The sequence below is a fragment of the Crocuta crocuta genome, unplaced genomic scaffold, assembly GCF_008692635.1.
Source record: "Crocuta crocuta isolate KB4526 unplaced genomic scaffold, BGI_CrCroc_1.0 scaffold72, whole genome shotgun sequence".
In the NCBI taxonomy this organism is placed as follows: domain Eukaryota; kingdom Metazoa; phylum Chordata; class Mammalia; order Carnivora; family Hyaenidae; genus Crocuta; species Crocuta crocuta.
Window position 1 is genome coordinate 3,553,906 of NW_027529427.1, and position 13,330 is coordinate 3,567,235.

Below are 13,330 nucleotides of genomic sequence, written 5' to 3' on the forward strand. Positions count from 1 at the left end.
TTCTTTAGGGGGCGTTATCTTTGACTGAAGCAGATAGATTTTCAGAAGGAAGGTCCAGGACAGACACAGAGGGGAGGAATGTGGCAGACGCCTCATGAAGCCTTTCACCTCTTCGCATTTGTGTTTGTGCAGCAAGATTCCGTGGGGAACATCTCTCTCTTCCACTGTGTATGGGGTCATCAGGACAGATGGGGCCACATCTGGAGGTGCCCCTCTCTGAGTGGGATCCACATGGGACTGTGGCATTGCTGCTTCCTGACAGCCTGGACAGCAGGGGCCACCTCCCATAGCATGCAGGCATGGCATGTAATGTAGGGTCAGGGATAGGGTGGCCTTCAGACAGCAAGACCTGCAGCCCCAGGTCACAGAACTCCCAGTTCAGAGCAAGGACACCAGGCAGCTCCCTCAGGAGGCTCTCATCGAACCCTGGAGTTGCTAAAAGCAGATTGATCATGCTGTTCCACGTGTCTTTCCAATCACCCCAGCCTACAAGGACTCCTTCTTCTTCCAAACACTCAAAGCCTCCGTGGCCCCAGCCACTTATATGCTGCTTCCCACACACACACCCCACACACTCCTGCCTCCACCCGTCTATTTCTCTGCAGTCTGTCCCGGAGTCCCAAACAGACTGCAAAGCTCCTGAGGATGGGGCCCTGCCTTTCACCTCGAGGTATTCCACCTGGTGTCTCGCCTAGCACGGTGGCTAAGAAGAACCAGGTAAGGCGGGAGGCCTCCCACCTCCCAGAAATCAACGCTTTGGTTAAGCGGGTAACAAAAACATCGAACAGATGTGTTATGTTTTTTTTTTAAAGGCCCCTCATAAATTCCTAAGAAATTACTAAATAAGGATTTGCTGTCTATTCTTTCTCCTGGTATCTGGACCAATTAAAAACAGGATGGGGGGGAAATGCTGAGGAGCTCATTGAGCAGGAGGGACTCAGAAGACAGAAGTGGACAGTAGATGGCAGTCTGTCCCTGTGGTCACAGAGACAATAACTAAGCACTGAGCCTAGGGAGAAGCAGTGAGCTAGCTCCAAGCAGATGCACCTCCCCTCTTCCCTGTCTGTGCAGACTGAAGCCAGGAGCTAAGGAATTTCTGGAAAGCACACACACTTACACATCTACCAAGCCCCAACTCTTGTACAATATGCAACTTCCCCGAATTCTCCCCACGAAGAACCCAGGGCATGCATCCCAATGGGCTCTGAGCATCTACTGCCAGAGCCATGGCTTGGCACTGGGGACTCGGGGACAAGAAAACCACCCCCCTATGGGAGGGAAGACAGTGCCTGACCAAGAAGATTCCCAATCATCATTCACACTAAAACACAGCACTCCAGTCAGGAGCCTTGCACTTGATCGCTCATCCTCACATGGCTCCTCCCTGGAGCACGATGATATAACCCCTCTGTCTCCCTCACCAGCTCCTATATCCTCAAGGTCAGAGACAAGGCATTCACCTGCATCTTCTCCAACATCTGGCACAGAGCCTGATCCTCAGCAGCCACCAACACGATGTTTATTGAATACCCTTTATACATGCACTTTCCAGGTGTCTAGAGATGGATTGTCCTAATTCACGTACAATGACAACCAACTCACCTGTGACCAAGAGCCCAAATTTGCAGAAGAGCTTGGCAGACTAAGATATGGGGTGGGGAGAAGGAAAGGCCTTTCTCAGTGAGCATGCAGTGAGTGTCATGACCCCAGTCTTGGGACAGGCCAAGAGGAGACACAGGGAACACAGCTCAGGACCCTCGGCAGGATGCATCACCTCTTTGAGCCCGGCCTTTTAGCACTGCAGTCTGGACTCACGGATGACCTGTCATGCATTCATTCACCAACACATTTCTGTAGCAGACAGCACTCAAGGTGTTGGGGAACACAAAGATGAAAAGACCAGACCCTTTCTTCCCAGAGCTCACATTCTAGTGAAAGGTAAGAATGGAAATAAAACCCAGTCTGCTGAGTGCTATAACATAGGGAGGCTGGGGAGGGAGCCACGGGCTCTCGGGAGAATACAAGGAGGCTTCCCAGAGAAGGTAAAGATGTGAGGGATGACTTCCATACCCTTGGTAAAGAAGGAAGGGAGGGCATTCTTTTTTTTTTTTTAATGTTTTATTTATTTCTAGGAGAGAGAGAGAGACAGCGTGAGCAGGGGAGGGTCAGAGAGAGAGGGAGTCACAGACTGAAACAGGCTCCAGGCTCCGAGCTGGCAGTCAGCACAGAGCCCAAAGCAGGGCCTGAACCCAAGAACTGCGAGATCATGACCTAAGCAAAAGTCGGAAGCTTAACCGACTAAGCCACCCTGGCGCCCCGAAAAGGAGGGCATTCTAAAGACAGAGTATAGAGGTGCCTGGGTGGCTCAGTTGGTTAAGTGTCTGACTTCGGCTCAGGTCATGATCTCATGGTTTGTGGGTTCAAGCCCTGCGTCGGGCTCTGTGCTGACAGCTCAGAGCCTGGAGCCTGTTTCAGTCTGTGACTCCCTCTCTCTCTGACCCTCCCCTGCTCATGCTGCCTCTCTCTCTCTCTCAGAAATAAATAAAACATTAAAATTTTTTTTAAAAATAAAATAAAATAAAGACAATATATCTTCCAAGACCATCTCAAATTCAAGTAGAGACGTATGCTTCTGCCGTTTGTGACATTTAAGCCACATCCCCTAGGCATCCATCCATCCAGGTTCTTCTACTAATCTCACATTCCCACCACAAAGGATGAGGCAGGAAAGGTGTTAGGGATCACTAAAGTTAGTAGTCCTCAACTCTCTCACTTAACAAATGAGGAAAGTGAAACCTGTGTGACTCTGGGACCCGCTAAAATTACACAGTTTCTTCTGGACTAAGAGGGTGGAGTCTGGTCTTCTTGGTCATAGCTCAGGATCCTTCTGATTTAGCTTACTGAATTCTGCTACCCACAGACGATTTTATCCCATATAAACCTCTCCCTATGCTCCCAACTTCCAATCCAAGATCTGCCACAAATCTGGCAAGCTTGCTTCTTCAGCACTTTATAAACATACACTCATCCATATGTTCAATAACTTATCTGGCATCACATAACTTAATTTCCTCCTCCACCCCCTCCACGTTTCTGTACATAAGTCCTCCAGGCCAGCAGGGATACCTGGAAATTCCAGGCATGGGCCACAGTGAGGTTTAGGGGAGCAGCAGAATCACAATATGTGAACTGTCACAACTGGCAGGGTCCTTTGATCTTCTACTGAATCCAGTTCACTCTCTTTCCAGAAAAGAAAACAGAGGCCCAAGGAAGGAGAGTGATTTGCTCAAGGTCATGAAGCTAGTTTGTGTACCTCACCAGGAGAGATGGGGCAAGCTGTTTGAGGCAGAAGCTAGGTGTCAGGAGAGCTGGGGTCCTACCCAAGTTGTGGGACACACTTGTTGGCAATCAGATGATTCTTAGAGTTGCATTTTCTTTTGAAACCCAGGGGAAGCAAGGGACATGCCTTATGAACAATCAAGAACAGGTCTGTTAGATACAGGGTGGAAATGATCCCAGACTACACACTTGAAATACATTCCCTAAGGTGTAATTTAGAGCCAGAGGAGGAGAATATTTTTTTAATTCTAGGATCTGAGACTTGAGAAAGAGAGGGAGGGGAGGCAGTAAATTGCAAGGACCTGGCTGTCATAAATAAATAAAAATAAAAGGGCTATGACCTTTTACATAGAAGAAAAGCATCGCCCTACATGTGAAAAGCTGTTTTAAACAAAATAGACACATATTTTTGAGCAACCGCAATCTCAGAGGCATTAAGTTAGTGTTCTACAGTTATCTGCATATTACAAATACCTTCAACAATAGAAGAAAGTCATTCTCATTAATTGCCTTGAATGTAGTGACAGTGGTGGTGGGGAAATACTAAAGGGAGAAGGAAGAGTAAGAGCCTGCAGTCACATCCTTCAGCGATGTCAGCGTGCACTCCAGGCATCCCTCTGGTTTCCCCACTCTGGTACTGCCCAGAGAAGGACATGTGGCAGGCAAGTACCAGGGCTAGAGTTCTACAACTGCCATGCTCTGCATCAAACAAAACCCGGGGATCCCAGTCCTTAGCAGCAACCCCTGCCCCCAGCGTTTCAGCAAGAAACCAACATGCACTTTGGCCCTGGTTTAAGTGGAGGGAGTTCCTGAGCCTAGCAGGGAAAGCCATTTTCCAAATTGTGAAGAGCCCTCATGTTCTCCACTCAGACCCTCTTTTACTTTGATTGCATGCAACCCTCACTGCAGGACTCAAGAATGCTGGGACCTACCACCTCTCGTGGGCGTGTGGATCAAAACCAGATGTCCAGCTCCAATCTTATAGAGTTTACAAGAAGGCAATTGTGGCTTAAATCAATACCCCCATTCTGGAAGGGCAGATACCCTTGTCAACAGAACGGGAAGTAAAGGGGGAGGGCCGATGGGAGCTAAGACAGATCTGACACATGCTTGCCAGCAGGTGGCTAAAAAGCCTCAACATTTGTCTTGCACATGAAAATGAACCTTCCAGTGGAGCAGGTCACCTTGTAGGGTAAGAAACTTTGCAGAGGGCAATCAGACGATTTCTAATCTGGATGACATCACAGAACGCAGAAAACAGAATCTGACTGGCAGATGATGGACTTGAGATGGCCTCAGGCTTCAGAATGGAAAGGCAGCACATCAACATCTACTTGTGTAACCATGTAAGCATACCCCTTAAACTCATGTAATCTCAGTCTCTCCATCTGTACATGAGATCACCCTGGGCATTGAGATACTGTCATGCAACAATTGTAATAATGTCTGGAACCCAGTTAGTACTCAAACACCAACTACCATCAACGTCATCATCATCATCATCATCAATCATCATCAGTCAGCTTTTTTCTTTAAGATTTTTTTTTTAAGTTTATTTATCCTGAGAGAGACAGAAACAGCATGAGTGGGGGAGGGGCAGAGAGAGGGAGAGGGAATCCCAAGCAGGCTCCTTGTTGTCATCACAGAGCCTGAGGCCATAGGGCTTGAACTCATGAAACCATGAGACCCATGACCTGAGCTGAAACCAAGAGTCGAATGCTTAACTGACAGAGCCATCTAGGGGTCCCAATCAACATCATCTTAAAGGTGAGTACTTGTCTTAGTCAGAAACACTGACACCAAAAGGCACTCAGGTAGAAGCTGGATGATTTGCATCAAGCCTACCTGAAAGCCAATCCCAACCACTGTCAGCTCTGCACACACTGCAGAGTAAACCAGCTTCATGAACATTCTTGCCAAAACACAACACTATGCTAAATTCTTTGCATGCCTTTCTGCCTTTGACTAAGCCATTCCCCAGAGATAAAAAGTGGGAGTTCATTTAGGTTGTGCCAAGATGCACTCTAGGGAAGCCACCAACTGTATCGGAGGATGGGACCACTGTAGAATCCTAGGATGGTGGACTTGGAATGGGACTCTGAGATCTTCTAAATCAAGCCCCTCATTTACAGATGGGTGAATCAAGGTCTGGAGAGAATGCCAGGATCACACAACAACAGCTGGTTGGTGACAGCTCAGTCTCAAGCCTGATGCCCCACCTCCAAGTCAGTAGGCTTTCTGCTACCCCTTGCTACTTGACATCACCTCGTTGGCCTGAGATCTTTTGAGGTCAGTAAGCTACCATTTACTCCTACATCTCAAGCCTTAAATGAACAAGAACCTTAAGATTTTCAAGAACCCTGACTGAACAAATCCATAAAAAATTTGAGTATTTTCTAAAAATGATGTTAAAAAGTGAGCAATCACAACAGACCACATCAAATTTCACTTCAAAATCTGCTTTTCTCCAGGTAAGTCACACTTGTACTCAGAAGTTTGTCCTGTGAGAATACTGAGAGCCAGATAGAGCCTCTGGGTTCCCAATTAAGACTGTGGCATCAACAGGGACATGAAACAGTCAATGCATTCTGATTGTCCAGGGGTGCATGCACTTTCTAGCGCCTTAGTATTTTTAGATAGAATGAAAGGCTGAGTTATAGAAAACTATCAACAACAACAAAAAATACTTTAAAGATCTTGGGCCATCTACATGTGCTTTCACAGGTTCTATAGTGAGTTCTCTGTATGTTTTACCTTTGTCCAGCCTTGACCTTAATAGAAATTTGTCCAGGCAAGAGTGAGGAGCCATCTATACTGGCCTCATATTTCTTAAAAGTTCACACATCTTCCATCCCTGAATACAAATGATCTGAAAGAGGCAGCTACCAACTTTTCCCATCAACTGGACCTTCTGCAAGAAGCAATATGATCCTGTGATCTGATCCATGCAGCCACGTACCTACCACCCGTGACATAAGCTCTGCAAATGCCTCCTGCCCACCTAGGGCCACCCCTGGAGATCTTGTGTCCCCCAGCAAGCACACAATATCCCTTGCTCTCCTCTGGCTCTGCACACATCTGTCCATGTACAAAGTACATCCACAGACCTTATCAGCAGCACCACACGGGGCTTACACTGGTCTCCAGTAGATTTGGTCCCTTTCCAACAGACTCAATTTTAAATAAAAGTAAATCTAAAACCCTGGCAACGGTCATTAGTTCAACATCTCCACCTCCAGAAACTGCCTGCCTCATTAAAGAGTAAAACAGCAGCTGGTGAGGTCTTGAGGCAGGGTGGTGGGTTTTAAAGATTTTGTGTCGGCCTGACTCCCCTCTCTCATTTCAGCCAACTTGCGGATTTACATTCCCTCCAACTGTAATTGCTCAGAGAAAGGTCTGAAGAAGGCTGGAGCAGAAGCCTCTGCTCAGTTAGTCATCTTGAATGGAGGGGAAGAGGAGAGGCCTGAACATCTGATCCATCTGGGAGAGGAACTGCAGGGATGGGAAATGTTATGTAATTAAACTCTGCTGGCCTGTCCCGCCTGGGGAATGTGAGACCCATCAGCAGTGACCTCTTCCAATCAACTTAATTGGCCCAGTCTCGCCAAGAAAAGCAACAGAATTGGTTTAGTGCCTCATGGAAATAGCTTAGCTCCTGACTATTTATGGCCACTGAACTCCAGGATGGGAGCCTGACTCTGAGCCAGAAGTTGACAGCACGTGCTGATTTCTGGGAGGACGTGGAGGCTACAGTGGGTTTTCCTGCCTCGCTGTGCCTCCATCTCTGTCTCTGGGGAAAGACACTGTAACAACTTGCTGCATTGAGCACATGCAAGGCACTTTACACATCCAAAGCCTCTTACCAGGCAGGCGCCTGCCTCCAAGGACCTGCAATCTAGAGCAAAACAGACCTGCAAAGTAACCCAGGATGGCTGGACTTTGCTCTTTTTTTATTCAAATATGCTAAGGACAATAGTAATTTTCTGTTTTCAAAGTCACGTTTGTTTTCATGTTGTGATCTACATAGCTCATGTTAAAGAACAGGAAAATGTCTCTGACAGTTAATAACATCGATTTGGGAGCCACCTTTCTTCAGAATAGTTCAAGGACTCTTTATGAATACTGATTTCCATCAACTGCAATGTCGGTTAGGTAGCCTCCATTTCTTGGGTGAATAAACTGAGGAAGTTACAGAAAGTTGTCTTTGCAAAGTGAGCGAGCAGAAGACATGCAGTGGGCATTAAGACTATTTTGCCAACTTGTGAAGGGGTACAGATCCCATTTTTACCACAGTCACAGACATGCCAGTGCCTATATTCAATGAGACTTCATCTCTGAGTAAAGCTTTGCACTCGTCATCACACCAAACTTTGGGGAAAAAGCAAAGTGAACTTTTCTTCTCATTGAGTTATTCCTGGGATTAGAACATTTTTCCCAAAGTCACATTGCTCCAAAGGGGCACATGTGAACTAGAGTCAAGGCATTCCCACCACCCTCTGAAATATCTTCCACCAGGTCTTCTGACCAATGGTCATACCCTATTTATCAACTCTCTCTTACACAGATGAATTTCACCTAAAAATAAGGTAGGACCTCAAAATGGCACAGCTCTGATGTCACAAATTTTAAAATGTCAGGAGTCAAAGTCTCCCCAGTTATATGCGCTCGCACGATTAGAACCTAATAACAATAAATGAGGTTCCCTATCACCTGGTCCAGGAGAGCAGGTAACTGTAATCAAAAGCACCTGCCTCTTGCTTTGTTCCAGGGACCTCACTAGCTGTCTCAGGGTATGAATGCAACCAATGTCACGTTTCTCTCACTCCTCAAATGCTCCAGGAAGCCTACAGCTCTTCTTTTATCTATACCTTTTGTACTTAAAATACACATCCAAGACAATTTTCATCTTTCCTCAGGCACAGAGAATTCCTGCAAAAACCTATGCCCTACCCCTCACCAGGACCAGAACATATATTCCTCCCATCCTCTGGCTTGCCTTCTCTTACTTAACTTCAGCCTCACTGTGTGTGTGTGTGTGTGTGCGCGTGCACGCACGCGCGTGCTCACATACACATACAAGCACACTGAGTTAGCTATACACTCACACAGACATGCGCACTGGGTTAGCTGTACACTCACAGCCTAGAAAACATCAAAGATTAATAAACCCTCCCAACCCGATATATCAAGTCTCATTCCTGCTAGTGAAGGAAGTACTGCACATTTCCAGAAACTCGATCCTCCCATGTATCAGGACTTGCTTTCTGACCTGGATCACAGCACCCGCCCCCCCATCCCCAGCCCACGCCCACTACGAGGAACAGGAACAGCCTTCAGCTGGGTCCCCAACACACAAAAACAGACCAGATATAGGACCAGATATCATCCCTATCTTTGTGCCCCCATTTTTTACAAAACCACAGATACATTTCAAGTCAGCTTCCCTTTGGTCCCTAAGATCCATAAACATCTCTAGACTGAACTATGGTTCTTGAAGAAGCCTCAACTGGCATCCAGCTCTTTTTTGATTCCTCTTTTTTGCTCTTGGCAAAACTGCAGCAGTCAGCTGAGTCTGAGAAGGAATTTTTCCAGGGCACTGTGCCATGCCCCAGTACCCAGTAATGGGCTCAGCATCCAGTAGGCATTCCATAAATATTAATTAATAATCAATATTAGTTGGTGACAATGAATTCCTCTATTCAATAAGAAACTCATCATATAACACAATAGAACACACATCTCTGCCACCAGTAATGCAAAATATATTTATTCCTCTGCTCACTTCAGTCTTATATGGACATCCCCCTTCATCTTTACCTAGTGTGCACACACAGGACTTCTCTCCTTAAATGTATACCCCTCAGTCTAAGCCTTGTCCAATTCCTTCCTCTCTGAAGAGGTAGGGTGGGGGAGAAGGCAACACCCAACCCAGCATCCTTCTCTGCAAATGCCTTGTTTCTCTATAATGAGTGTCTGGGTCCACACTTTCCTATCCTCTGCACAATCCCGGGGCCATCCCAGCCACATTTCCTGATGCACACTCATAAAGTTCACACTCCGTGTTCTCTGCAGATAATCTCTCCCAGCCCCACCCCCACATCCCTTCTGTAATCTTCAGGAGCCCAACCTTCCTCACACACGTCCACCTTTCGCTGCTACACACAGCTACCCTCCCACGCCACACCCATTCCATGTGTCTGTGCAGGCATGCACAAGACATCTGTCTTCGACACACTGTACCTCTCTCCGCCAGCTCTGACACCCTTCACAGACACAGATTTCTCATCAGCTACACCTATGTTCCCCCATGCTCTCATCTCCTGCCAGTCACACATATGCCCATCCAACAGACTCCTCAGAAACACACACCTCCACTGTGCAAGGAGCAGGGTGGAGCTACGGCTCTCTGGACACTCACAATGCACACCCTGGTGCAGAGACTTTCCAGAAATCCCCTTCCCTGACCACACAGAGCACCCAAGGATTCTGCTCTCCCTCCATAGCAAAGCAGACCCATTCACACAGAGCCCAGTCCTCCACTTCCAGCTACAATCCCGTCCTTACCAACGCAAAATCTTACACACTCCTTGCTGCAGGCCTGTAGACTTGCTATTTTCCTCCAACACTGTTCACAGCGCCTGCTTTCTTCTCCTCTCCCTCTCCCCACTCCCAACACCATATCCAGGTCTAAGTGTCTGAGCCCAAGGCAGAGGTGGTTGGATTTTGTCCCCTGAATTCTACCTCTCAACTTTCTTTGTGCAACATGTCAGGAAGGAATTGGGGGCAGGAGGAGGTCAGGCTGAGTATGCTGGAGAATTCCTGAGTGTAGGGAAAACGGAACCAATTGCAAAGTTCCCTGTATGTTACAACTTTCTCCCCTCCTGACGTTTAGGGCAGAGGGGCTTAGATGTTTTTCTTGCTCTGGAGTCTGGGGGCTGGGAGAGGACATCTCTTTATGAAAAAGCACCTTCTCTGATAGGCTCCAGGAGTGACACCCACCTCCGTTTAGGTCACCCCTCCCAGCTTCCGCCCCCTGCTCTTTCACACACATAAACAGGTCCCCCCCCCAAGCCCCCGCGCGAGGCGTCCCAGCTCTCCTTGCCTGAGCCCAGAGCTGCGGCTGGGTCCAGGCGGCTGCCTCCACTCCGACTCTGAACCTGCCGCCCGCCGCCAGAGGTCTAAAGAGGCGGTCCAGTTCAATGTTTCCTCCACCTGGAATGCTCCCAGACATGGGAGGAGTCCTTACCAGTTAGCAGCCCCCACCCGGTTCGGCGCGAGGGTCTCAGTTCCGCGCATTTGAAGCGCAGCTGAGGCACGCAGCAGCCAAACTCCCCGCAAAGAAGCAGCGCCTCCTCGCCGCGCACCCACTCGCGCCCGAAAGCACCAGAGTCCCCTCCCCCACCCCACCCCCTCCTTTCCCGAATCTTCAACTTCCAGATTTCATTTGGAGTGGTAGTAGCGCTTTGGGGCAATGGGGGTAATTTGGCCCCCTGGGCGTCCTTTTGACTCCGACCTAGCTCCGCCGGTCCCCGGTCTCCCAGCCTTCCCACACCGCTGCCTCAAATCCCGAGAGCTGGCTGGGAGAAACGGCGAGGGAATTCCCCAAGGACTGCCCGGTCGGTTTGCCCGCAGCTTCCCCCACCGGGTCCCAGATGCACCGGGTGCGCGCGGAGCTCCTACATCTGCGCAGAGACCCAGGGTGGGATAGCCGCGCGGTGGGCCTTGGCCACAAAGAGCCCGGGGTGCGTGACGGTTGCCGAGAAAAGCTTTCGGAAGAGGCAGGGTACTCCAGGACAGGTATGCCGCGCTGGGCGAGGAGTTGCAACTCCCCAAACTCGGCGTCCAAGTCCGGAGTTCCGGGTCCCCTCCCCCAGCCCAAGACCCGGACCAGGGAAGGGGAGGCCAGCAGGGAGCCCCGCGGTGTTGAGAGCGGGGCGCCCGGCGCGTGCCGGGGAGCCGCGGTGGCACGCTCGCCTCTTCCCTGCGCGGGATCTGTCTGCCACCCCCTTTTGTTACAGGATGCACGGGGAGCCCTCTCTGCAGAAGCAGAAGCGTGTGTCGGTTGGGGGTTGGGGGGCGGTTCTGCTGAATCCCTTCGCTGCCCTTCCGTCGTCCCTATTTCCCCTCGCCTCCGCCCCCATTTCCAATCCAGGTCCCTTAAACCTGATCACTTTCCCAGATATTGAGCGGTTTCTCGGGCAGCCGAGGGACGGGAGAAGAGGTGGGGAGGAGTGTCCGCGCGCGTGTGCCTGTGCGCGCGCGTGTGTCGTGGGATGGGGGTGGTTGCGTTTGCGCCTGGGCCTGGGCAGATCCCAGCGCAAACTTCGGGGAAGGTACAAGCCCGGGAAAGTGAGCGAGAGCGGCGCGACGGGGGTGGGGGCGGGGTGCAGAGTTGGGGACCCCCGCGCCAGTCCACTGGAAAATCCCCTAACTCAGCCCCCCACCCCCGAACCTGCCCCCCCCCCGTGCCCGCCTCCCCTTACCGTGGCAGAAGTAACCATGGCATCCGTGTGACTGTTTCCAGGGACGTCGACATGAAGAGAAAGGTGGACGCAAACTCGGTCATTCAAAGTCTCTCCCACCCCGCCGCCTCCACTACCCAGCACGGGGGAAAAAAAGAGAAAAAGAAAGAAAGAAAGAAACGGGAAGAAAGTAGTTGCGCCGGGCTCTCTCGCGGGGCCGCGCGCGGAGCTGCTCGGTAGGGAGAGGAGCCTTCAACTCTGAGTCCCGTGAACATAATCTGCGCGGTTATAACCAGCCAACCCGGCCAGATGGCTCCGCGCTCAGCGCCTTAACCCCTTCCGCGCCGCGCCGCCCGCCCCCGCGCCCGGTCGCCGCGCTTCTGGCCAGCCCGAGCCCCTGAGCCCCTCCGACTTCCGGCTGGCGTGGGGGGCAGTGGGGCGACCAGCAGATCTCTCTTAGCCTCTCTAAAAGAAAAACACCAGAAACTTCCCAGTTAATAGTATGCTTCAGTATCCCCCTCTTAGAGATCCAGGAAAAAACGAAATATTCAACTTTTCGCTGTATTTTACATGTTAATGTCTTCAGCCTGTCTTATTTGTTCTTTTTCTTGAAAAACTTCCTTTTGATCTTTTTAAATTCTTTTTATTTAAGATTTTCCTCTCGAGGAAGAAGGGCCTTTCTTGCCCCTTCCCCCTGGCGGCTTGGTCTACTGTGCAAACTCCTCCTCCAAACCTTAGACCCTTCCAGCTCTAGATCTCTCCCCACCTCCTACCAAGCCCACCCGTCACTCCTTCCCCCACCCCACAACGCGAACACGCCCAAGGACAATCGCTCCCCAGCGAACTCGCTGCTCTCAGGGACCTGTACCCAGGACGCTGTGCAGGCGGTCAAGAACAGCGAGTAGGTAGGGGGAGTAGGGGGTCAGGGGGACCTAGGAAGGGGCGGCCTGTGTGTGTGTGTGTGTGTGTGTGTGTGTTTGCGCCAAAGTGGACCTGACCGTGAACGTGGAGGGAGAAGGGGATGGATCGGAGACTCCCATTTCATCCAGCCTCCAACTTCTAAGCCCCTTCCTTCCAAACTAGGATGGGGCCCGGCAGCTGAGCACCCGCCCAGCACCCACAGTGTGCACGCTGGGACAGCGCCGGGAAGCAGAAAAGGCAAGCCACAAACAAACCTCTTAGTAGCGCTTGGAAAGTTGTGACGCTCACTCCCCCACCCATAGATTATTCGAGGGAAGGATGGGAGGGAGGGGGCAAAATCTCTTATTTCGCGATAATTTTAGCTGCCCATTAGACCCCACTTGTTCTGAGATCGTTCTCTCTAAATTTACCGAGTTAAGTCATCTTGCTTTCGCCCATTTGCCATTGAGATAAGTGGGGGAGGGGGCGGGGGGGGGAGGAGACTGTCGCTTAGGGGTCAAGGAGAAATCCAGAGCCTTGGAGCGGAGTTTTGTGCTCCTGACCCCCTCCAGCTCAGCTCCCCGGGCCAGGGAGTGACAGACTCTATCTCGGACCCCACTACCACTTCC

At 50.2% G+C, this 13,330-nt stretch overlaps 1 protein-coding gene across 1 annotated transcript in view; it reads right to left on the reverse strand.

Moving 5' to 3' along the window:
• NTF3 (neurotrophin 3) overlaps nt 1–12,018 on the reverse strand; it is a 67,316-nt gene extending 55,298 nt beyond the window's left edge. Inside the window, exon 1 of the mRNA XM_077758983.1 lies at nt 11,823–12,018. Coding sequence (XP_077615109.1) covers nt 11,823–11,840 — 18 coding nt within the window. The 5' untranslated portion in view covers nt 11,841–12,018. The remainder of the gene's footprint in view (nt 1–11,822) is intronic.
• Nucleotides 12,019–13,330: the final 1,312 nt, after the last annotated feature.